General features: G+C 45.1%; 1 protein-coding gene across 1 annotated transcript in view; it reads right to left on the bottom strand.

Annotated features, from left to right (window-relative positions):
- Positions 1 to 26,361, bottom strand: part of RET (ret proto-oncogene) — a 53,867-nt gene extending 27,506 nt beyond the window's left edge. The window contains exons 1-11 of the mRNA XM_044420058.1: positions 26,304 to 26,361; positions 24,818 to 25,069; positions 21,924 to 22,220; positions 19,391 to 19,632; positions 15,496 to 15,697; positions 13,499 to 13,698; positions 9,864 to 10,122; positions 7,907 to 8,032; positions 5,892 to 6,002; positions 3,127 to 3,246; positions 957 to 1,210 (exon numbers count right to left, since the gene is read on the bottom strand). Of these exons, the coding sequence (XP_044275993.1) occupies positions 957 to 1,210; positions 3,127 to 3,246; positions 5,892 to 6,002; positions 7,907 to 8,032; positions 9,864 to 10,122; positions 13,499 to 13,698; positions 15,496 to 15,697; positions 19,391 to 19,632; positions 21,924 to 22,220; positions 24,818 to 25,069; positions 26,304 to 26,361 (2,121 nt within the window). The remainder of the gene's footprint in view (positions 1 to 956; positions 1,211 to 3,126; positions 3,247 to 5,891; positions 6,003 to 7,906; positions 8,033 to 9,863; positions 10,123 to 13,498; positions 13,699 to 15,495; positions 15,698 to 19,390; positions 19,633 to 21,923; positions 22,221 to 24,817; positions 25,070 to 26,303) is intronic.
- Positions 26,362 to 26,678: the final 317 nt, after the last annotated feature.

The following is a 26,678-nucleotide window of genomic DNA, read 5'->3' as shown; positions in this document are numbered from 1 at the left end:
CACCCAATGCAATGAATGTTCAGCTATTTGACCCTGGAGGCACACTCTAATTCTACAAGGCTCAAATCCTACTTAAAATTATTACGCCAAGAGAAGTATGTCGCGCTTTCAATTTTAGTGGCTAACAGTAACAAAGATGCAGAACATTCAGATCTTGCATCTATTTTTCTTCTGAGCCGAGACTCATCAGTGGGCTATGAGAGCTTTCCCAGTGAATTCCCACAGCATCGGGTTGTACCCATTGGGAACCAGTGTTACAGAAGTGAATGGAGCTGGGTGAGTTCTAGCGGCTTCAGTGACTGGCATCAGCAGGTGTCCTGCAAGGATGTGCAACATTTCTTTTACATGTCCCCTTCCTGTAAAGCTTGGGAACTTTGCTTTTCAAAGATCACCCCCTTCTTGCTCCCAATCATACGTGATCTTGCTTATTTTGCGCGAGAAGAAATGCCTTCTCATGGTGAGCTGATGCTCCAACTAAAGCAGGCCCATGGCTATCTGTGCTGGCTGGCTGGCTGGCTGGCTGGCTTTTATATCCCGCCCTTCACAATGTCTCAGGGCAGTAACCTTCCTCCCTTTTTCTCCCCCCACCCCTTCTTCTTTCTTTTTTAAAAAGAAAGCAATATTTCCTATTGACAGCTGGGAGGGCCAACTTCTTGTCCCATTAGTGTGGGACTTTTTCGTGTAGGATTGTACATAAAAGCTTTAAGTGAGTGAGTGAATGAAGCAAGCCAGCAAGCCTGGGGGCACACCAAAAACTCAGGGACCATCCTGGGAAATGAAGAAAATGCTGGTGGCTGCGGGCCGATGCTTTCCTCTTCAGCGTGGCCATTTTGCAGCGGTGCCCAGGAGAGCTGCTCCCATGGCCAGACACGCCCTCAGAAACACAGCCTACTCCTGATCTAAACCATTAGTGAAAAGCCTGCCACATGGAGCAGCTGACAGCGGCAAGAACTTACTGTTATTTTAAAGGTGTCTACTGACATTTGGTTCTCAGAGTCCATTGATGGTCGGCGGACGTTAGAAGACGAGTAGCTTATCGGGTAGGACTGGGCTGGGCGCCGGAAGGTCATTTCCGCAGAGGCGATAGGCGGCTTTGGAGAATTCTTGTGATAGCGATGGACAAAGTAGGAAGACAGGAGCACTGAAATGATGAAGGACAGCAGGACACCCCCAGCAATCACAGTTTTGCACATGTCGTTGCACAACGGCTCTGTAAAGAGAGACGAGTTTCATGAGACCGCTCATTCCAACTTTTCCCCTTTCCATTCCTCACAACGGCTACGTGCACGGCATTTCTACAAAAGCAAGATTTCGGGAAAACAAAGGAGGGTTTTGCAGAGGAACCTGTACTTCATGTACCGCAGAGCATGTCGCTTCCATGGGTGAGACTATTCTAGTGTTACTAAGAAGTGGCATCCGCAGCGCAGCAAATCAGCGGGATTTATTGTTCATGGTTAGCCAATCAGCCCAGGGAAACAGAGATAAACCCTCCCTTTCCTTAGTTCTCTTCAGTCACTTCCTTCCCATCTTTCATTCTCTTCAATTTCCCCGTCTGATCAAGCGCTAGCTATAATGCCATATGCTAAATAAGAAAACCACTCTGAAAATTAAATGCTTTCATCTTTTCCTGATTTTCATCTCTACTTCGGGGTGTTAAGCTAACCAGCACTGTCGCTATCTCAGCATTAGCATAAAGTGCACAATCAAAGGACACAGCTTTTACAGACCGGGAACTGGTCTATACAAGGGAAATTTCTCATCTCCCTGGAAGCAGATCTCACAAAGCGCAGGAACCATCATGTCGTATGTGAACACCACTGATTATGGATTGTGAAGAATCTGATCTGCGGGTGGGAATCTGTTGGATTTCCACAGCTCAACTCTTTGGACTCTGGCCTGCCTTCTCTCTTTCCTAAGTCGGCCTCACACTGAGACTTTGCAAAGGTGTCCAGTAGGAAGCAAATTCAAGCAGAGTTTGACTTCTGCGCACGTGACTGGTAGGCTCGGTGCATTTTGTGTAAAGAATCGCATAATCTGTGTGTTTCGCACAACAGGTTACGTGCATTGCATACATTGTGCAAAGAATCACATGTTTTGCATGCATTCAACAGCGAATCTACAAGTATTCCAGAGCATATGCAGACTTGATCACAGCTCAGCTCACTTCCTGGCCAAGGCCAAGAGTGGGAAAGAAGCCCAGCCAGCACACAAGAGCCGGATTCTGGCCTGACGTTCACTTCCTTACCACTGATGCAGAATCAAGGGACGGATACTCACTACATGATGGTCCAAGTCATGAATGATTATCAATATTAGACTGCATTTGTATCCTGTCTTTTTCCTATAGTGAGGATCCCAAGGCAGCTTACACACCTCCATTTCATCCTCCCAACAACACTCCTGTGAGGCAGACGGGGCTGAGAGGCTGTGACTGGCTCAAGGTCGCCCAGTGAGCTTCATGACTAGAACCTGCATCTCCCGGATCTCCCGGGTTCCCAGTCCAACCCTTTAACCACCACACCGCAGCGGCTCTCTCTCGGCACTCCATACTCCCTGTAGTACGTGTTGCCTCATAACAGAGTTAGGAATGTGTGGTGTGGTGTTGGGGAGAAGACAGAACCACTCCAATTCACAGGTGAACAGAATTCAGAAATTATTCCAAGCATACAAAGGCCATAAAATACTTAAAGGATAGCCAGTAAGCAGGTGGTGATGGCACTTTAAAAAACAAAGCAAGACAACAGACAAACACCTGAGGATTCTTCCACACAGAAAGAACAACTTCTGCAATACAGCATCTTCTCACTTCCAATGGCACACAGTTGATTGCTTATTTGAATTATTCCATCATCGTGCATAAAAATCTCTTCTTGTAATGACTATTTCCATGCCAGGAAGAAAGTTAAGTGGTTGAATTGCTCTGAGATTATACTGATGCACCATCCCGCAATTACATTTGTGGCCATGTCTTGTATGTTTCCTTCCATTTGTTGGCCTTTAAATACACACACACACACACACAGCGTCATGAAGGCACTTATCTATCTAAGAGGAAAGCATCCCTACAAAGTTATTGGTGCTTCCAACAATGCAAGTGTAAAACCAACATATAAAACTGAGACTCACCTCTGATATCATTTTTCTCGCAATAACAGCTTATTCCTGGAAAGCAGTGACAAACTCCATGTCCCGCCTTAATTCCAGTTCCAAGAATGCCTCTCTGGTGTCCACCAACGATGTTAGTCCCTAAATTAAACACATATGTAAGCAAGCTGCATCCCAGTGAGACTTCTGAAATGTTGGCTTATTATAACAGGAGGAAGAAACCTGGGCACAAAAGCTGGCTACTCTCTTGGGTCTACCTGCAGATAGACTGCATGGGAACTTGCTTTAGGTAGCCAGTCATGATGACTAACTGCTCCTGTTACGGAACAGCCTTTCTTAAACAGTACATTAAAGAATAATGCAGAGACGAGACCTGAAAGAAATGCAATGGCTTACAGATTTCAGCATGCATGCAAGCTGCTCTTTTTATTGAAAAAGCTTGTTAGTGCCCTTAGCTACACAAGTCAACAGGACTTGCCCACATACAACATCATCAGATGGAACAGGATGTCTCCTCAGACCACAAGGCCAACCTTGATTCTTCCGTATGTCATGCCTGTGTCAAGGCTCCCATCCCAGTCTGGAGGAAGTGGGGCAGGGCAGATGGATGAATGTAATGAAAAGTCAGAGAAGGGACACACAGTGAGGCGAGCTCATGCGTGATGGAGCTGATGGCACAGAAAAGGTCATGAGCAAAAGCAGGCAACTGGACAGTCCAGTAAGGATGGGCATGTCAGGACGCAGAAGGGCACCATTTTAATACTCTGCCTAGGGCACTGAAGTGTCAAGATCTTGCTGTGAAACACTGCAGGGGAAAGTGGGCAGGGACACCTCTTTTGTGCTCTGGGAATTAAGAGAAAATGTATGATATGCTATATATGCGGACCTGGCTTTACGAGGTCAACACACACGTGTCCTGGCCTTTTGAAAATCAAAATAATTCGGCCAAGTTGGTACCTGGGTGGGAGAAAGGCTGAGAACCTTTACAGGGGCATCTTATTTACCTCAACTCAGAGTTTAAAGGGGTTACTCTCAGGTAAGTGGGTGCAAGATTGCCACTTAAATATGCTATCCTGAGCATACATCCACATCTTAATTACAATATAAGTACAATTCATGCAAATTCATTGTGGGCTACAGCACAATCTAGCAGAGAGAACAAAGAGAGTACCAGGTGCAGGAGAAGAGTTTTTCCCTTCTTAGATGAACCAGTTTAGCCTCACTGCGGTTGAATTTCCTCATCTTAAAATGGCAATAATAAACCTTAACAACTTTTGCAGAGTGCTCAGAGACACGCTGACTCAAAAGCACACAAGACGAGTGCTAAGTATAACTGCATTACATAATCCTTTAAACTACTATTAAACTTTCCAGGTAGGATACAGGCTATTACAGAATATAAGCACCCGATGTGGCGGAACCAAAGCACATAGCACAGATTAGCTGCAAAGAGAGAGTCTAAGTGAATGATTACAACCGAAAAAGAAAAAGTCACTACCCTCAATACTGAGACTATTTTCGTGTTCTTTCGCATCTGCATTATGTCTTTAATTCCTATTGCATGTCATCAGACAACCACCCAAAACCCTCAGTTTCTGGCACAGCCTCTGCGGCAGAGTTGCTGCAGCTGGACAGAAGCAAAACAAGAGGGAGAAAGGTTAGGAGCCAGGGCTGAAATCTCCTTGCTGTCCCTCTAGAAGCTCTCTGGAGCATGGGAAATGCTTAAAACAAACTCACCTTAGATATGCTATTACAATATATAGTGCACACTTCCATGATCGCAGGGGCATGAGATCTGTTGCTGACGGGGAGAGAAAGACTAGGTTGTATCCCATGCACCCCAAATGCCCACAAAGGGCCCTTCCACCTCTTCTCACAGTGCCCTCCTGCACCCCAGCACCCCCTTCTGCCAAAGCTCTCCTGAAGGGCAGGCCTGGGAGATCACGGCGAGGGAAGGAAAGCTGCCATGAGGAGGAGATTGCCACAAATCGGGCAGAGTTAGATTGGGGAGCACAGGGGGTTGCAGGAAGAGGGATGCAAAAGGCCCATCCTGCAAGAACCCCTGGATACCACCCATTCTAAAATGCACCTGTATCTGCATGCCACAACCTTTCCTCCACGCAGCACCGAATGTATCTGCATATTATGCTTTCCAGGGGACTATTACTATGCAAATCAAGCACACGTTCGATCCATTGGTCCACAGACATGCTTATTACTCTTTCTCTATACACCGGGTGTTAAGAGTAGGGGTGACTTTATGAATAACCGTGAGATGACAGATGGTCCTGCCCAAGTGCTCAACAATGCATTTCCAATTTGTTGTAGCAAAATGTTTTGCATGAGCTACCCTGCAGCACCTTAGTTTCTTTGCCTGTGCATCTTCTCACATAATTTGATGATGCTGTTTGCACAGTACTTATAAGAGTATTTCAGGTAACATTCGGATTCATTTGTAAAAGCTCACACCAAAGCCTTGGATTTTATCGTGCTGCCCAATATGCCAACGGGATGCCTCTTCTATGAACAGCTTGAAGAGCATAACCAAAGTTACGGTTCTCATTCGAAAAGCAGAAGTGTTTTAATCCAGCTACGCAACTTTGAAAAAAGTTCCGTCTTCGAAAAAAGGAAGCCCCTCCACACACAAAACAAGAAAAGAAAACCAAGCCTGAAGTCTGTCACAGCAGGTCTGGCTCTGCAAGATAAGCGCAATGTTGACGTGGAAGATGCAAAGTGGAATACCTATCACTGGAAAAGCTAAGCGGGGGGAAAGCGCGATTCCATACTTGTGCAATCCTGAGGGCAGATTCTTTTGTCCTTGCTTTCAACAGCATCACACGTTCCATCTGGACAGGTCCTGATGCTAGGACTGCAGGTTGAATAGTTTGTAGTTATCCCTAGACACAGGACACAAGCAAAAGAGGGGATGTGGCATAAGGACTGGGCAGGCTACCCTCAGCACCTTCATAAGTGCCGCACAGCAGGATTATTAAAGCAGTGCTCACCCCGAACATTTAGTATTACTAAAATCAGGCTGCACAGAGATCCCCATTCATAAAATTCCCAAATGAAAGAAAACAAGTAGGCAAGTGTTTTCGTTTTTCATTTCGGACGCTTTTCTGAATCCGATAGCAATTTGTATGCACTTTCATAAGTGAATTAAGGCTATGCTCATGGTTGGTTCGTGCACATTTTCAGGGGAAAAGGAGCTTTTGGGGGCATGGGACGCCCTCCCAAGCCTTCCCGTGCTGCTTTGGTCTGCCCTGCACTGCTTCTGCTCTCCTTCAGTGCCATTTTCTTTCCACACTGGTTTCCCCATGATCCATCAAGGATCATGCAAGTGAGTATGATGACATCACAGTGCAACACAGCCAATTGGACCTGAGTGTGTGCCAGAATCACTGAGGGCACAGGAAACCAGATTACTCTCCCTCTGGGAACAGAAGCAATGCATGTCCCCATTGCCAAGGTAACCAGCTGATTTCCTCCACCTGGTGATGCTTCCATGAAACCATCATGCTGGGAGCATTGGCCTCGTTGCCTTGGGAACAGGGATGCTCCCTGTCTTGTCACTGGGTCCTGCAAAAGTTTCATTGCAATGCCTGGTTGCTATGGCAATGGGCACACATCCCCCTTCAAACACTTTGAGACTGTGTGTGTGTGTGTGTGTGTGTGTGTGTGTGTGTGTGCGTGAGAGAGAGAGAGAGAGAGAGAGAGAGAGAGAGAGAGAGAGAGAGAGAGAGAGAGAGAGAGAGAGAGAGAGAGAGAGAGAAGTGCTGTACTGTAGCTCTTACTAAATCTTCCATCAGCTTTGGGTACCAGCTTTGGTCGTGGTGTCCTCTTGGGCTGATTTTGGGGTTACTGGAAGCACCATTCTTTGGTGGCTCTTATCCTCTCAGCCCGGCTGAGCTTAGCACCTAGTTTTTAGGGCATGCTTATCACCCCCCTCCCGATATTTAGGGATTCCAGAGGGCCCGCATTTGTCTCCAGGGTCATTCAACCTCTATCTGGAGTTGCTGAGAGTGTTCATTAGGGTCACGAGCACACCGGTAAGATGCTGCTGGCATTTCTCGGTAACTTCTGGATCAAACCATCCAGGTCTTCGACTGCTGTATACATGCAGAGGTGAGCTGGATGAAGACCAATACATTGTGTCTGAATCTGGACAATCCATTGGCCCAATCCTGGATTTGGTTCCATTATCAGTCAGTCACTTATGCTGTATTACCCTCCCCACTTTTTTAACCAAAGATCACCACAAAACATTAACAAAAGCTAAGTCATCATTCCATGCTTTATACACTGCTGGCTCTGAATCAGACAAATCCTAATATAAACTGTCTCCATGGCAATTTACTAGACGTCCAAATTTATGTTCTGCCACTGCAGACAGATTGGGTTTACAAGCTCCATATTCATACTGATTATATAACAATATAGCCTGCCCATGTTTTCCATTTCTCAGCCATGCACAGGATTTCATAGGAGAAATATGGACAATGCAGGATATCAGTGGAAAGCATCCACAGCTCCCTGCATCTTCCAATAACCCAATCTTGGACTACCCAGTGTCTTTAAAGATAACTTCTCTAAAAGCAGGGAGGACATAATCTGAAAGAAGTGGACAGTAAAGAAATTCCCATTACAAGAAAGAAAATGATAAATCATAATAGCAACCCTTTGACAGCTTGGGGATAGCAGAGATGCATGGAAAGTCCTTTGCCCCAAATCTCTCTCTGTCACAAATCCAGATTCCAAAGCAGTCCTGATTCCCATTTGGGTGCTGGACATCCAAACGTACCTTTCCCGTTTCCCTGTCGCCACTGGCATTTCCCTGTGAGCACTCCAACGCCTCCACACTCTTCACACTCTGATCGGGTCTTGCTAATGGCGCAAGCGTCTGGGCAGTCGTCACTGTTATGTATAACTACAAAGAGAAGACACCACTGTTGACAACCACAACCACAAGTTATTACCAAAGCTGGACAAGTGAAGAAGACATTCTTTCCTCTGAAAACAATATAGACAATTGCGAAGTTTTACACTTTGGAAAAGGGAACCACAGGAACGGTTATCTGATGGGGTATACTTGGCTCAACAATACTACAAGCGAGAAGGATCTTGGACTTGCTGTCAATCACAAGCTAAATATGAGTTAACTATTGATGTGCTCGACTATTGTTGAGTTCTGGGCATCACACTGGGATAGGAAAGCATTCGTCAAGTCCTTGACAAGCTGTCACACAATCTCTTCTTGATCATTCCAGAGTGCAGGACACAGAATAATGGGCTTAAGTGACAGGAAGGCAGATTGCAGCTGATATTTCCTGACTGTTAGGGCAGCGTGGCAATGGAACCAGCGACCTAGGCAGGTAATGGGCTACCCCACATGGGAGGCATTCAAGAGTCAGCTGGACAGTCCGGGACACCTTGGAGACCTGCCCTGAGCAGAGGGTTGGACATGATGGCCTTGCAGCCCCCTTCCAGCTCTTCTATGATTCTGCGCAGTTCCTAGCCAACCGCAGTTTCTTAGAGTACAGCTCCTATTTTCTCACGCAAGTGGTGGACACTTAATTCAGAACATCTGAAAACATTATAAACACATCTGTTTCATACAGAAGTTGGATCACACAATCACCAGAACCCATGAAATTATCTTAAACAACCACATCCTCTTGTAACCATCCCTAAGCTAAGAAACGACGACGACGTTTGGTCCCCACTGGCACCTTTGCTTCTATTCTTCGTTCAGTTTTTACTAGAGATAGGCCAATTCACCCCAGGGGGAGTCATTATCTCCCCAGAAAGTAACAAATTCATCTGTGCAGATAGAAGAATTCTCCTTTGAGGTCTGCTTCTGTTTATTTTTGCATGTGCAACAATTAAATGGCCTCCTGGGAGCTACAGTTTGGAATCGCGCAAGGCCTCATGATCTCATGTCTCCGCCTGTTCTGTGCTCACTGCTTAACTGACTGTTTCCATGTGGCCACTCTATGTAATGCTTACTTGCTGTCATCAACAGCCACGTATGGGAGGGAGTGATGGATTGCTCGCCAACGGATTGCCCACAGGGAGAGATCTGCAACCTACATGCCCATTTCTTCATATAGGACTGGGTTGTCGAAAGACTTCAGATGCCACCCATTCCCTCCAGGGTCCGCAAGGCACTGTTACGTTTTCTCCTCAAAGAAAAGGGTTAAACCAGCCAACACAGCCGATATGCAGAAATGTTTGGTTTAGATGCAGCCTGCAACATGTTCCAAAACTTGCAATCTGCTTGGGAATTAGTAAATACTTCACAATATAGCGATCCAAGCTCACTACCAAGGTGAGCCTTGTGAAGGGAAGAGTTTTGCCTAATGAGTGAGCTAATTACATCAGGCTTGTTAGCTTTGTCTCCCGTTTTCCACCTCTTCCTAAGTTACCTCTCATGCAGCTGAAATTTAGACTGCCTGTGTTTCTTGGGTCCAAGGGATGCCTTTTGCATACCATAGTAAAACACAGTATTTCTCAACGGAACTGCAATATTCATCATTACGGATTCCTTTGCTAACTTGAACTGAGTATGCTGTTTCACTGTCTGAAGAAACATTCAGCCTCATGGATCCCTCAGGGATACAGCAGGAAGTGCCAATCCCTCCTCCCAGAAAATTCTATCAGAACATGGGATGGAGGATGCACAGCTGAATGCGTGCAGCACACATTTGTGTGGGTCTCAGCCCCGCATCCAGCGCCACAGGAGGCCATCCCTGACTCACGTGCTCCATCAAGCACAATTGTAAGATGGGTTTGGGCTTCCTTCCTGCTCCGCTCTTCTTTGGCTAGCACAGGGTACTGTATTTCCTTGCAGTCTGGTCTCCGGAGAACAGAGGAATCATTCACGTAGAGGCTTCCGTACTTGTCTTCCTGGCCCTGCGCGATCTCCAGCGCATAGCAGCTGACATTTGGGGAAAGCAAGCTGTACGTGATGTTGACACCATGAAACCTCATGCAGTTATCAATGCAGATTCTTCCTATCTGGTCTCAACAAGAGAGAGAGAGAGAGAGAGAGAGAGAGAGAGGAGGAAGAAGAAAAAGTGAAAGTGAAAGCCAGACGAGACAGTCATCAATGACATCAAACAGTGAAGGCACACCAGGAGCGTCACTCCAACAGTCCGCTTGCAAACATATTATGGCGATTCACATCATAGACAAGCAAAATAGGATCCAGGCTGCTGGTCTTCTCTTCACACCATTTCATGCAAGTCGTGTGACCTGCTAATTCCTAAGGAGCTGCAAAATGCTTTGCTGACCAATCAAACACATTTAAAATGTTATTTCCTTGCCGCAATCTCTACCCTATATAGCAATACAAATTATCCACCCAGAAAAATCTCTAAACAATAAGTTACAGCAACATTCTCTCATTAAACTGTCTCATATAATATAATCTCAGAACGAGTATGGCTCTTTGAAGTCATTAAGAAAGTGAATCCTATTTTTCGAACACTGGGACAGCGAGGCCTTGAACTTGCGGGTTCATTCAATCCTTTAGCTGTCAAACTAGAGAAACAACATCAGCTCAGAGGTTAATTGCTTCCTCACACTCTTGTATTTTCTTCAGGGCAAATGATATTAAGCCTTCCCATTTGTTCCCTTCCTGCATTTCTCCCAGGGCTGGCTAATTATTTCAAATTAGGCTTAATGCTTCAGGACTGAGGAGTGTCAGATCCTACAGACTGAGATGCCTGAATCACATTCTTTGCTACAAATTAGGTACGTGGATCCCAATCTAGGAGAAGACTGTGGCCCCAATTCCTGTACTCATAATGGAAGGTACAATCCTTCAATGGTGCAGGAATGACCTCACCTCCTTCCTCGCCTCTTGCTGGGAAAAGAATGAGGCAAGCCAGACCTCCATGTGATCAGACACTGGCCTGGAAAATACAGCTTATGGGAAGTGTTATTTGCATAGTGGACCAGCAATAAGGGCCTGAACTGAGGTTTTATTGGACTGTTTGACCCAGAAGGAGATTGCCGATGGACAGCAGCACTGTCATCTTCCTTGCTATTGCCAAGTCAGTATAAAGACTGGAGGCATGTGAGCCTGGAACTGAGTTGATAAAGCCAACGAACATGTGACTGAATTAAGGGTAGGCAAAGGAGAGATGCTGAAGAATGCCTGGATTTTCCAAACATCTTGTTGCTTGTCTCCTGCCCATTTCCCACTCGGACTTGCAATCGCTGCTCACTCCACATGAATGAGAAACTATCCATGGTCATAGTGGAACCATGAAAACAGATTCCCCCATTTGGGGTAACTTCCCTTCATAAACTAAAGAGGGCCTATTTCAAGCCTTGAAAAAGCTCTCTGTTCTCTAAAGTGAAGCACAATCATCACAGAATGAGTTTGTGAGCACACGCAGAACAGTTGGTTGAACCCGATTTGGCAATTACTCCGGGAACCCTCTTTTGGAGTGCCTCTACCCCCTTTGGAAGCAGGCAAGTCTTTTCTTCCTGGCATCCCTCTAGCTGCCTGGCCCTTCTCTCCTGATGCTGGGCCATGGGATCAAGAGTCCTACCAGGCTCGGCTGGCCACGGGCGTTCCTGCCCCATGCCCCTTCCCAGCAGCTGCAGCTCCTGGCTATTCTCAGAGTCACGTGGAAAGGGCAACCCTCTGCATCTCCCATCTCAAAGTTAGGGGGGCGCCTGTTTCCAGACCCCTCCTCCTGATCATCTGACAAATCCAGAATTGCCCGACCTTGGAATGTACATCAAGAACAACTGTCCCTTTCATTCCCAACATGCAAAGGCTGCAGAGTAATTCCAGAAAATGTAAATCCACATGTGGCTGTACTGCTTTGATGTGTCTTTAATGTCCTATTCATACCTTCCGGCTCAGATGAAAGACGATACACCTGTACGTGGGAGACTACAAATTATGGCTGGACAGGGTAGTGAAGCATTGCTTTCTACTAGCCAACTATGAAATCCAGTCCCACCATGACAATGCAATAGAAGATGGCTTTATCGATACAGGTATTGTTTGGTGAACTTATGAAACTTGGGCTTTATGTAGTTAAAAGGCACATTTCAACAACTCTTTGCAATAGGTTAGTCTGAGTATCTTTGACTGGCCCAAAGTCACCCAGGAAGCTTCATGGACAAGCGGGAACTAGAATCCAGATGTTTAAGGTCCTCAGTCCAACACTTTAACCCTACACTGGCTTTCTGTGATGTTAGTCAGAGGTCACTTGGAAAAACAATGAAACGAAACGAACCGAAACGAAATGAAACGAAACGAAACTTTTTTTCTTGTGTTTTAAAGTAAGCATTACTTTAGGTTTGGCACCCCCCACAAAACATTGATATTCCAACTATACAGATGCAGGCTGAAACACTTTTCAGATTAATCCTTTCAGAGGAAATGATTGGTGAAATTATACCTAAATTCTCTTGAATGCCAAACTGCACAGCAGTCACAACTTTTACAACACAATTTTAAAAGACATCGAACTGATCTCTCACATCTCACTTTATTGTTTTGATAGAGAACAGAAATCCAGTGCATACAAAAATAATTTCATGTCCACTGGAGTTAAAGTAAAATATGCTAAAACAGAAGATTATTGAGTGTACCTCACCTATACGGGAATACAACTCCCAGAGTCTCTGATCATTAGCAATCTGGGCTATTGCTGACTGCACGGTGGGGCGAGACATCTGCAGGGCTACCCATGCACTCTGGCCCAAAATTGATGTGCGCTGTTTAGCATCCATGAGGAAGAACTATCACTCAGGAAATCTGTAGGGTCTGTCCTGCAGTTATTATGTCATGTGTATTGTTTAAACTTGATTTTTTCCCATCCAATTCAAATGCCATTTTCAGGCCTCCTGCTCTCCCATCAAGAGATCAGCTCTGCTAAAATCCACACAGATAGCGAAAAATGGCCACATCTTACAGGTTATTCAGAAAGGAAGGCACCTTCAGCCTAACTGCAAGCATAATCAGCTTTGGAAATAGAATTAATAGCTTCAAGAGTGTGTAGCTGCACACACACAACAGTGAAATACATGGGCCGTGGGGTGCCATGTGCTCACTTACTCAAACACAAACTTATTTGCATAGGCTATAAATGTTCATGATTGAGGAAAATGCCAGGCACAGAGACTGACTCACAGAGTCCGAGCTATGAGTTAGTCTCTCTCTCTCTCTCAATGAAAAACTGCAAATAACTTTACCAGGTGGAACTGGGCCCTGTTTCCCCTTCACAGAGGCCATTAAAATCAAAGTTATGAATATCTGGGGGTTATCCAGCTATATGTATGTTGTCCTGCATGTGAATATAAATGGATAACCAACTCTAAAAAGCTTCGTTTCTCAAAGCAGAACAAACGACTAAGACCTCCTTACTTGCGAGAAATTGGCAGCGTTTCTGTTCACTGTGAACTGGTATGTCACATTTGAAAACCGGATGCTGATGGGGAGAATGGAAACGTTGAAGTGGAGCACCAGAGTTTTGTCTGGGCCCTGGTACTCTGTGTCGTTCACGATAACCTTCAGCGGGAAGGAGCGGCTTTCCGTGACTGAGATGCTCTTGTTCAACACCAGCTCTGCAAGAAACAGAAGCCCAGACTCACTTTACAATGAAGAAGACTCCCATGCGAGACCGCCTTGGGAAAGGCAAAGAAGTGACCAGGAGAGACACCCAGTGGACAAAGGAAGGACCGCAAACAGCTGGTGTGAAAGAGTACACTGAGAGGAGAGGTAGCTAGAGGGGAAACCTTGGCGCGAATCTGTTCCATAAGCCAATATTACCACTGGGAAGGAACATCTGGAGAAATAGCAAGAGCTGTTTTGCTCGGGCAAGTTAGAGCCCAACCTCTCACTGAAATAGGACAAGAACAAGTTTCTGCTGCCATGTCGCCTTTATCCACCCTCCATCCTTGGATTTTTGTAGTCAGGTCCCAAAGAATGGCATGATGTTTCTACTGCAACATTGGAAATTACTACAATATGGATTGTGCCTTAAGTTGAACAATCAATCTTCTACTGTATAGGAAGAGGAGATACAGCTGCATATACAACGAACTACTAGAAATACTTAAGTTTATTGATACATTACTGTGTTTTTGTACTGATATTGATATACTGCTTATGGATATTCTATTGACTGGAATGTTATTTGTATGTTGCTAGTTATATGCTATTATTAGGATGCTGTGTTTTATTCTATTTTGTCTTATTGTTAAACTGTCCCGAGACCATGGTAAGGGATGGTCTAAAAAGTTTTAAACAAACAAACATTATTTTGGTGGCATGTGTACATTTATTTTTTGTGTGCTGCACAAAATGTAACTTGCTTGTGAAAACACAGGGTAATCATATTACATAAAAAAGGAAAGAAAAGTAATTACTACAACATTATCTGTGTAGCACTGGCCACCTCTGTCGTACAACTCTTGGAACATCTGAAAGAGGTCAGGAGACAGAGTACTCGGAGGAGAGCATTCTCTGCAGTGGCTCCCCGACTATGGAATGCGCTCCCTAGAGAGGTCTGCCTGGCACCATCATTATATGGTGCCATCTCCATCAGCTTCACTGGCTCCCCATTGAAGTCCGGGCCCAATTCAAGGTGTTGGTTATCACCTATAAAGCCCTCAACGGCTTGGGACCTGGTTATCTAAAGGAGCGCTTGCATCCATATATGCCCCCCACCTCCTGAGATCGGCGGGGGAGGCCCTTCTCCGGGAGCCCTCTGTGAGGGATATTAGGAGGGTAAGTACCCAGGGGAGGGCCTTCTCTGCGATGGCGCCCCACCTATGGAATGCGCTCCCCAGAGAGGTCCGCCTGGCGCAGTCGTTACTTGTTTTTCAGCACCAGGCCAAGACCTTTTTATTTAAACGGTATTTTAATGGTTAATCAGTGTTTTATTTAATGGTTTTATATTATCACCGAGAACTCCAAATTTTTAATATTGTTCTATGCTTTGTTTTCCTTGTGAGCCGCCTCAAGGCTTTGGCGATGGGTGCGGCATAGAAATGCTATAAATAAATAAATAAATAAATAAATAAATAAATAAATGTTTTTTGGCACCAGATCAAGACTTTTTTATTTGACCAATATTTTAACATTGAGTAATTTTAATTGTATTAGATTTATTTAATTTATTTTAAATAGGTTAGTTGTGGAATAGTTAATTTATTTTATTTAGGATTTGGAATAATGTTGTAAACCATCCAGAGACAACAGTGATGGACGGCCTACAAATTTTCTAAATAAATAAATAATATGATCTATTATCTTCTCCAATGAAGAATACAAATGATGGATGAGGCAGTTCAATGTAGCATCTACTACCTATAAACAAATTAGTTTTCACTTGGAAATATGGATACAAGCAAACTTACTATATTCGTGTCGTGTTCCCCTCACTTGGCTACCATTTGGAATGAAATAGATCTCATGGAAGTTGTGCTCCACTCGAAATGTTTCCTTTATCCATGGATCGGATGAATCTATGGTGCCAGTATACTTTTTTCTGCTACTCTCTACAGGGAAAATGGGAGTGGTGTCTGCATCATAGACCATCACTGTTGCTAGGACGGTGCCCTTTAAAAGAGAATGAAGGAGAGAATTGCTTGCAGTCACAATGCACATTTCCAGCGTGGCACTTAACCACTGCCCTAGGATGAGAATTTGATCAAGGACAGTTTGGTGTAGAGCAGAGTTGCAATCTTGAGTTTTCCAAGAAGGCAGTGACAGGATGAAATCCTCTGAAACGTCTGCTATGCGTTGCTTCACCACGTTTGCCCTTCTCAAGCTGAGGACACTTGTGAGAAAAACGTTCAAGTATAATGAACTGTGGACTGCATGAGTTAACTGTTCATTAGATTTCTCCATCACCTTATAGCTTGGCCTCCATGGAGGGAGGAGTTGGACTCGATGGCTTTCTTGGCCCCTTCCAACTCTACTATTCCATGAACCCCTGGATCTAAGCTGGGCAGCCAAGCATCTTTCACTCATCATGACTCCCAGAATCTCTCAGCAGCCACATTGGATAGGGAACGCTGGGACATTTTACTTTACTTTATTATTTTATCTTTGGCCTAAAAAGAATCCTTCTGTGCCTTAAGTCGGTAAGAGAAACTACCTGATGCATCACGGTGCCTGACCAGGAAATCCAAAAGACTCCCCACCATGACGGCAAAAATATAATAGAACTAAGTCACTGCCCCTGTTAATCTGTTGCCCTGTTAATGTTAACCCAAACTACACTCTCTGAGACAGGGCAGCCTCACCCTGCCTAATAGTGAGGTTGATTATGCCCAGAAGCATGACAGGAATGGACTTTTCTGAGCTCTGCAGAACGTCATGGCCTCCTGGCTCCAGTAACACCAAACGAGCTGCAGTGAAGAATGTCAGAGGCACAGTGCTGAGCCTGACCAAAGACCGGGACTCTGTTCTCGTAGTGGCCAGTTGAACGCTTCTGGGAAGCCCAGAAATGGAAGCTCATTGCAACAGCAGCCTCCTGCCTGTGCTTCTAGCACCTGGAACACTGGCACAAGCTGCTGATACTGGACTAGAAGTGATGGACAGCCATTCACACCCAATGCTTCAAATCTGAGTTGGACCAGTTTTGGCAGTGGGGAACCCCACGTATATATTTTCCTCTCCTGCCCATTTTCCGCCCCACAGCCCTCCATGTCTTTTAGGTAAATAAAAATCCAAACTCTGGTATTCCCGGGTAGCTAACCTAGAAAAAGCACTTCTCGCTGGGGCTGTTCAAACAGGAGCATCTCTGGATTTGTATGAATAGAGGCACATGGTCCTCTTTAGCATGCAGCAGCAAGGAAATGTGTAGAGCAGCTTCCCCGGCATCGCAAGGGATTCCTGCCAAATGTTCCAGCCAGCCAGCCAGCCGTGTCTGCTCCAGGACTGTAAAAGCTGTCAAAAGCTCCACCAGGCCAACTAGCTCCCCCCGTTTCCAGTTTTGTTTTCTTTTCCAATTAACACTCAACAATCCAAGACTCCTGGAAGTGTGCTCAGTGCCCCATCAAGAGCTTTTGCAGCAGGGATGTGTTGAGAACATCTTGCGCTTCTGCCTATGCTGACGCCTCCGTCTCATTCCTTGACGGTTTGGTTTCAGCTTCACTGCTCCTGGCCCTCAACCACCCAAGTTTGTTATTAGAGGGAAAGACATCATACTTCTGTTTTACAGAGTGAATAGAAACTGAGTCAACGTATTTCACTGTCAGCTTTGTATACAGCTCAGTGACTGCGCTCTGAAAGGATGTACTTTATACATGGAGGACCAAAGCACAAAGATGATCCTGGCCTGGTGGTGGCAGCAAACCTTCAAAAATAGTAAACTCTTCTGCAAAATCTAGCTCCCAGAGATGTGACTCGTTTGGCAAAGAAACATACCTACCGTTTAAAACTTTGTTAAAATAAATTGTCTGTGTCGTGATAGATCCCTTGGACATTTGTATCATAAATTTGATGGGGGATTAAAGAGAGCTCCTATGTAAACATGCTTGGAAAGGGCTCTTGTCTCTCTGTGCAGTCTTCTAAAGGCAAGTGTTAGGAAACGCAGGCTCCAAACATGATTCTGTGGCAGCCCGAACATGTCATCGCTCCTTCGTGCTGACGACAGAGGACAATTTTTTACAGCACTGGATGTCCAGAGCCGATGTGGCATCATGGCTAAACACTGAGCCACTGCCCCGATCCTGCTTCTGCCACAACATCCTCACTGACCTTACACAAATTGCTCTCTCCAGGCAGCTCGTTCAGCCTCTGCTCACCATCTGCTAGATGGGAATAACGCTGCTGACCCACTGTGCAAGGTTGCTGCAAGGACTGCAGCACAGCCATGTATGTGAATTGCTCTGAACACTTTCTGGCCTTCAAGCAATCATGAAGAGTACCACGTTCTGGATACCTTTAGACTGCTGGTGGATGCAGGCAATAAACAGATGGTTGCACAGTACATTTTCCTTAACAACTGGCCATCCTCCTTAACAATTATAACCAGTATCAATTGGGTGCAACTTATAAACACTTTCACGGTATTTCCCCATGAATGCTCCCAAGAGCTTAGACTTTGGTGGACACTTTTTACTATAAGGAACCTAATTTTAGGGTACTTTTTCCACACTGATGTTTCCCAAGAAACCTTTGTGCATCTCCTGTGAAACTTGTGCATATCCTAGAATGCACAACATTTAGAAGGTTTTAGAATGCAGCACTCAGATCACTTCTGCCTAGGCATCCTGGGCCTCAACACAAAGGCTGCAACTCCATGCATATGACCTAGAATAAACCCTGTTGAATATAGCGAGAGTAACTTCTTAGTAAGCATGTGCCAAAATGCACTGTGAGAGAGGGGCTGAGGACACAGTAAATGCTGCAGGATGTGGCTGTGGGAGTCAGTAGTAAGTTATTTTTCAGGAAAGCCAATCCATTGTTATTGAGTTCTAACTGGGGAATCTCCGAGAAGTTTCCAAGGAACCAACGAGTCCCTAAGAACGCTGTTTAAAAGCCTCCATTGCCATTTCCATGCCTAAGGGAGCTGCTTCCTTACATCAGCTTCTTTGCCTGTGGTCACTGAAATCAACTCTGGGGGAAACAAATGGATAATCCCAAGCAACACAATGGTTTCTTCGAAGAGCAGCAGTAGCATGTAAGTGCTACCGGTCATACGCTACCTCCGGTATCAGGCGCAGGATGCCCACGTAGACCGGTTGTGGGAGAACACGGTGGAAGTGTGGCTGCATTCAGGTCCTGCTGGCGCATTTCCCACGGGCAGCTGGGTTGGCCACTGTGTGCACAGAGTGCTCGATCAGATGACCTTGGCCGGTCCAGCATGGCTCCTCTTAGCCAGCCTCACACCAAGCCTTTGTGCGGGCATCTAGCCAGAAGCAGGATCAGGCATTCTGCTTCCACACACACGACTTGTGGGCTGCGTGTGTTTTGCACAAAGCATTGTGTAGCTTGTGTATTCTGCACAAAGAGGCTGCTAGTGTCCCCGAGCAATTGTGGGTTTGATCTGCCGTGGAAGCGGAATTCCGCCTGAACTCGCTTCCAGCAAGATGCCCACACAAAGGCTTGGTGTGAGGCTGAAGTAGGGGAGAAAGAGGGCTAGAGTCCAGGGAACCAAACTAAGGAACTCCAGTGGATTCCCTCTGCCAAGCCAGGTTCTTCACACATCTGTAATCGGGGGATTTTTGCCCATTCTCTGCCTGCCCTGGCTCTGCATCACAATGTGTTCCAATACCGCACTGCTCCCTCATGGACTGTTACCTCTTTTCTACTGAATTCCACGACAGCATCTGTTGAGCTGGTACCATTCGGTAAGAAGGGGGGCATATCATCTTCATCAAATATATTTACAAATAAGGGCACCTCCCTGGATGTCTCCACGGAGCCTTCTCTGACCGTGCACTTTGCAATCAGCTCATACTTCTCTCTTTCTTCCCGATCCAGAGACTGCGTCACTCCAATACTTGTGGTATCTTTGTTGTAATAAAATGGCAGACCTTCATCTAGAACACAACAGAAAGACCATCTATTTCTCCTTACTCCATTAACAAATCAAGCTGGACCAGAGAGTCAGGAAGAGGTGAAACATCCCACTCAGATCTGAGATGGTTATGATTACACTGCATTTATATCCCACTTTCTCTCTTCTTGTGAGCAACTCAGATGTGCATGATGAGATTCAGATATCACTCATGCCTGAAACAACAGCCCCAGGAGTAGTATCCTGCCTCTGCAGTCTCTTCTACTTCCTCCAGAGTGACTCTTTCCTTCTCCCCAGTTGCTATTTACCGCCTCCGAAGGCAAGCGGCACGGTTCTTTCTGGGAGGGAACAGATTTCTAACCCCCGAAGTCCCATATCTAGCCTTCTAGTCCTGCTGGATGGGTGCACAGGGCTCAGAGGACTGGAATTTGTATTTGTAGCACCAAATGACTTGGAACCAGGTTACCCGGAAGATCATCGTCTCCCCACCTCTTGATACGTTAGACCCCTCCGATCCTCAGAGCACGTCTTACTCTCTCTGAGTCACAACTAGGGGAGACCATCCTCTAGCAATGCAGTAGATCTCATTGCCTCGATCTATTAAATCCTGACTTGCTTTACTTTGGTTCTCCCCAGCCAACCGTGAGGCCAAATGATGCATCCTTTAATAACGTGGTCCAGAATGTTCAAAATGGGAAGCGGGAAGAAGGCCTTTTTTTCAGTCTAAACATGCATGCGATTGTGCTGGAAGCACTGTGAGGGCAGCATGGTCTGAAAGGCAGGTGACGTTTCTTAAAGACACTGGCCCACAACGTAGCATTAAAATGGGAGCATGCTAAATTAAACATACTGGCATTTAGGAGCGGAAAAGCAGTCATTTCAAAAGGCTTCTGAAGTGCATATTTTGACCTTGGAAGCCTTTCGCAGCCAAGAAATAGGATTTCTTCAAACATATTTTCCCATATATATCTGCCCCAACACTAACATCAGCCTTGGAGGCCTGGGCTTATATTCTCTTTCTCGTCAAAAATACAGCAGTTGGGAAAGAGAAACGGATTTTTTTCCTGCTTCCAGGCAGGCCTTTGCTGAGCTATTAGTGGATAGCATAAGTGTGGTGCTTGGGTTGTAAGGTCTGTTGCTTCTTTTCTGTTCAATTAATTCATAGCTACTGTTTTTAATGTTTTGATGTTTTGTTTTATGCATGCTAATGATGTTTTCATGTTTTTAAGAGATGATCTTGTTATGCATTCTGGATGTTTTTGAGTAAAGGGGGGTGGGGGTGGGCAGGGTTCTGTGTCCCTATATCCAATCAGGCACTTTTCACTTGCAATCTGCTGAATGGGAAAGAGAAAACCTTGGGGTGGAAGTGAAAGCTGTGATGAAAGTTATAGTGTAGGAAATGAGCTAGGGAAATGGGAAGAAGTTTTGTTAAGTGTTCATTCTAAAACAAAACAAAACCGAGGGAAATCTAAACAATCATGCTGCAGCAGTTTTGAAAACCATTTCCGTGCTTTCCCAGCTGGTGTTAAAACGAAACAAGATATTCATCAGTGCTTACTGAAGACTGCAGAAGGGAAGATGTCCAAAATGTTGGTTTCACTTAGGAGTTTGAACCGGGTCAGTAATCGGGTTGGTACTCTGGAGGGAAACAGCCAGCAGCTAAGCCGGCTCACGCACTGGGATGCACCCCGTCTGCCAACCAGCAAGTAGCTGCATATGCAAAGTCAGGCTGTCTCAATGTTGTTCTGTTTGTGGCTGAGCAACAAGTTACACAAACTGTGAAAGGGACCAAATGGGAAGCATTCTATGTTCAGACAGAAACCATCTGGCCTCCCCAGAGCTGTTAGCTGCAATGCAACCCTCCAACCTCTTGTGCCAGTGGATGGCAATAGAACGAGAGTTTTGAATGGCTCCAAGCCGTGTTTGGAAACACCAGTCTTCCGATACTCATTCAGAGGTGTGTTGCATGTGTCTCTGCATGCACAATTTTTGGAAATGTATTCTAAACCTGTGCTGACAACTCAGCAAAACAGGGGTGGGCAACCTCAGCAGGTCAGAGAGGAATTTTTATGCCCCTCTCAGTTTCTTAAATAAAGATTCTTCAAATGGCATCTGGAGAGGCTGTGGGCAGCCAAATGCAGTGCTGTGCTTAGCTAGGGAGTGCTGAAAAGGTCAAAATGACCATTCCAAATGGTTTTAATTATAGATCTTTATCTGCTGATATCAATATTAGCTGCTAAATGTAGCCCAGCCCAGCAATGAAAGAAAGATCGGTATATAGGAATGAGCCAACAGGATAATCTGTTGCTTTACCTGCTATCAGGTGGTAGGAAACGCTTGCATTAGGGCACGGGTAGGACAGCGAGAATGACTGGAGCTGATGAAATATTCCTGGTGGTTTGTTCTCCTTGACATGAAACGAGAGATCCATATCGGCGAAACACAGCTGGCTAACCTTTGCTGAACTGCAAGCCGTTGCGGTTGTGTTGATGATGGAGATCTTCACCATGGCTTTGGGCTCTGAATCTTGGCATTTTTTCTCTCGGACAGGCTGGGTCGAGAGGATCACCTGGAGGGTGAGCTTTGGCAGAGAAACCCCACTCCCTGCAACTATTGGAAAAGGGGCAAATATTACAGGTAACATACAAGTTCTCATTTCAGCAATTCGCTACCATACATTATTCCATCCAGCTAGGCACACCCGGTCATTTCCTATGATTCCTTATAAAATGTCCTCCTGCTCCATTTTCTATGCATTCCATTTAATGTCATTTTTATTACCCAAAAGGTAAGAGTGCACAGAGACACAATTTCACTAATCTGCTGGCCACTCGTTAAAGGTAGTTGCTTAAAATCCAGTTTCTGACTGATAGTGTTTAGCTAAATTTAACATGACTAGGTCAGTTTGAAAATGAGGCTCCAATTCTGGGGGTGAAGCTCTCACCCAGAACTCCCAGTTGGAGCCCCCCATTGAGTAAATGACAATAGCAGTTCCCAGTGAAGCCTTGCCGTGTGAGTTTCCTTTGCCAACAACATTTATTTATTTATATTTATATCCTGCCATTTTTCTTTCCAAGGAACTCAATCTGACTTGCATCATTCTCTTCCTGCTGCTCTCAGTCTTATCCCCACCACCACAACAGCTCTGTGGGCTGAGAGTTTGAGACTGGTCTGAAGTCACCCTGTGAACTCCATCGCTGAGTGGGGACTAGAATTCACCCAAACTCACACATAGGTGGTTTAAGCCATGGGCCATTACAGATTTACAGAGCCATAGGATACAATTTAACAATGGAGAACTTTAAAACTGATCTAACAAGTTAGTTAAAACTAGAATAGTTGAAAAGGGATAAAAAGTAAAATGGACTGGTCATACATCAAGAAACTAACTCTTCCAAAACCTCCCTAGAGCTTATCTGCTTAGCTTCAAAGGCAAAGAGAGAGACTCTGTATGCATGTATGCATCAAAGTCTGATAACAGGAATATTTTTTTCTCAGAATCAGACCATGCATCTATAGCAGATAAAATACTGGTCAAAAATTTCTCTCTTGTCTCTCTCTATAGAGAACAGTAGATAATGTAATGAGGAAGGGTCTCCACTTAGAGGCATCCACAGTTACAGACATGATGCTTCACTGGAATTTGAGAATTTTGACCAAACGAGAGAGCTGCATGCTCGGTTTGCAAGTGCAGGGCCATAAAAGCCACCCTAAGGATGTAATTAGAGGTGTTGACTACATAGTTAGGTCTAAGATGATTGTGCTTAAAAAATTTATACAAGGGGCTACTTTGGAATTTAAAATTGATGACCTATCAATTAGGGCATCTGAATAGTAGATCCAGTCCCTGAGGTGAGAGCCATCAGCTGGAGCCCCTACAAGACCATCAGGGATAGGGTATCTATGGAGGATGGAGTTAAAACAAAAAATAAAAACAGAAAGTTTTGAATCTTTTGATGATAACAGATTGAATGATTTGTGACCTAAAGAATTGGGTCAAGAGGAGATGTTTCTATTCCAATATTTTATAACTGTTAGGTGCCCACAAGCCCTAAGAGAGGGGAGCCGATGACGTTTCTTGTTCAAGGCAACCTTGAAAGTAACTCCCAGGCATTTAAAGGAACAACATTGTTTAAAGGGGTTACCAAGGATGCTCAACGATGAAACTCTAGGCTTTTCCCTAAAAGCCATAGCTTCACTCTTCGTATAATTTATAACAACATCTTCTTCCTTGCAGCATCGCCCTCGTCACTGTAAGAGCCTTCTTAGGCCAATTTTAGTTTGAGAAAGCAGGACCTTATCATAAGCATATAACAAAACAGAAGTTTTCTGTTGACCCAATGATGGAGCTTTAAATTGTGGTCCTGATGAACTTTCTACAAAATTGCTTATATATAAATTAAATAATAAGGGGGCCAACACGCACCCTTGCTTCCGAGACTAGAATCCAGATCCCCCGAGTTCCAGTCCTGTACTCTTCACCACTGTACCACAGCGGCTCTCAACATTTAAGCATAACACTGAAGCAAAGCAAAGCAAAGATACTTTCTGTTCTACCTGGATGGAGCTTCTCTGAGGATTCCAGTCCCCAGGCAACTCCAGCAAGCAAACAAGAACGCGCAACTAGCGCTGGTGGTCCAGTGGGGAAGAAGAGCTCCAATGAATACCCAAGGGTCAGGCAATCCCACTTGCTCGAGTATGCCAGCGTTGCAAAGCAAGGCGACGGAAGGCCCTGTCACAGTGACTTTCTTCTTCCTTCATGTTCATACATTAATCTGGTGCAAATTTTCTACTGCATGCCAAGCTAGAACCCTTATCCAGACAGAATAATCCTACTACAAATACGTTTCTTTAAATGACATTACAATTCAATCCTATATATTTACTCAAAAGTAAGGCCCATGGCGTTCAGTGGGCTTCAATCCTGGGTAAGTAGGCATTCAACTGTAGCTTTATATTGGTATACGCTTCTATAGCCCTCACTTTGAGGGGACCCATGCCCAAAGCATTAGTTTCTGGCGTGCCGACAGAGTATTATTTTTGCTGTATTACTAATCTGCAATGAGGAGCTCCTAGACTCTCCATCACTCACTGAAAAAAAGCTGCATTAGTTTAATAAGACTCTGCAGCTAGATCAAAGCCACTCAATGAATCAACATCAAATATCACTTATACCACTCCAGGAGGGCTTCATCCACTTGACTTACACAGGGTATCAAAGTCTTCTCTATCCAGACTTTTATTCAGAATAAGAAGTCCTGTTTTCTCTCCAATTTGAAACCAAAGGTTGTCCTTGGCTCCCACTCGCAGGATGTGGAAGTGGGGGCACAGCCAAAAATAGATCTCTTCCTCTTCGGAATCTTTCAACGCATGGATCTGCACTACAGGGGATCCCCCTGGCTGTTCAAGGTAGACATTCTCATGGTATTCTTTCTTGGGGAAGTAGAGGCCAAAAGCAACTGCAAAGGAAACAAAAATTAAGGTTACAGGATGTATGGCTCCTGGATGGACATCCCAAACATGCATTTAGAAAAGGTCTCCTTTCTATAATTAATGGCGGGATGCATTCCAAGGGCTGGTTCCTTGATTTATGCAGCTGGAACAGGTCTGCAGGTATCACTTAAGCTTAAACTGAGATTTACATCCTGCTTTTTTCTTCTAACAAACTCAAAGTGGTTTATATCATTCTGCTCCTCTTGCTCTCAATTTATCCCCACAACAACAACCCTGTGAGGTAGATTGGGCCGAGAGTCTGCGACGGGCCCAAAGTCACCCAGTTGGCTGAGTGAGGACTAGACCCTGGATCGCCTGAGTCCTAGTCCTGCGCTCTTAACCACATTTTTGTGTATTTCAATAAAAATGAATGCTAGGCAAACTGCATGTGCAATTGAACCTTGCTTTGCACACACACACACACGGATGGGGGAAAAACAAGGTAGCTGCTCGTTCGTGGTGAACCCCTTCCCCTTTGGGATGAACACCACATTTATCCAGACCAAAATGCCATTTTCATATTAGACTTTTCCCAGCTGCCACTCTTCTTCCAGTGGCGAAAGCATGAGCCCACGCTGCATCCAACTGGCACGCAACTTTTATGAAGCATCTTACACCATGGAATTGATTTAACAGTAATTTGAAGCTCTTATACAATAATGATGTGCAGAAAAGGTCACAATGTTTGTTGATCAAGTCTATGGTGAAAGCGATCATCAGCCCTACGCGGTGGGTATAGCTGGTTCATTGTCTATTCGCTCAGTATTGTTTTTATTTCTCTGCCTGATACTAAGCGCTTTATTTAATCACAGCATAACCAGAACCCTTTTCCTACAGCCTCACTCTCAGCAGGTGGCTCCAAAGTGTGGCCCCCGACTCCCTTTCCACAGGCAGCTTTCTCTACCTTGCTCCCTTGCACAGAAATCTGACCCCAGCTAAACCTCTGAACCAAAGGACCTTGTTAACCCAGGCCTGCAGCGTCGAAAACAGGGAGTAAGGGAAGCCTTTGTTTTATGCAACTGCTCCAAATAATGTTGTGGCTCAGAAGGGGTCCAGGAACAGGGACATACAAAGCACAATTACCTGGACTTCCAGAAGCTTTGCTGCTCCATAGGAAGAAAATTAACCAAAATCTTCCACAACTCGGTGGTGGAGTGGCTGGATCCAGCCGGGGTGCACCGTCACAGCAAAGCCACTGACCTGATTCACCACCACTGCAACCGAGCTCTGCGTACGTGTGATGAGATGGAGGAGACATCCTGCCAAAATGCTGCACTATGCAGCACTTCTAGGTAAGGCAGTGCCCAGACTTCATCCCACCTGAATAAGGATCTCTAGGTTCCACAGGGACTATGGGCAGCCCCCTATATTCCCTACCCTCCGCAGTCCCCCTCAGCCACTGCATTGCCTCGTGTGGTACTGAAACTGCCATGCTGGTTTGAGGAACTTTATACCACGCTGCTGTGCCTTGGTAGCTCCCACAACCCTCTCTAATTGGCCACTTTCTTGAAAGAAGCTTTCTTTCAACCATTCTTGTCTGCAACACATGTTATGTATCAGGGCAATCAAATGCCA

Source organism: Varanus komodoensis, unplaced genomic scaffold (genome assembly GCF_004798865.1).
Source record: "Varanus komodoensis strain SLA01 unplaced genomic scaffold, ASM479886v1 scaffold11, whole genome shotgun sequence".
NCBI classification, from domain to species: Eukaryota; Metazoa; Chordata; class Lepidosauria; order Squamata; family Varanidae; genus Varanus; species Varanus komodoensis.
The sequence above is the reverse complement of the archived record's forward strand: the minus strand, read 5'-3'. Positions and strand labels throughout refer to the sequence as shown.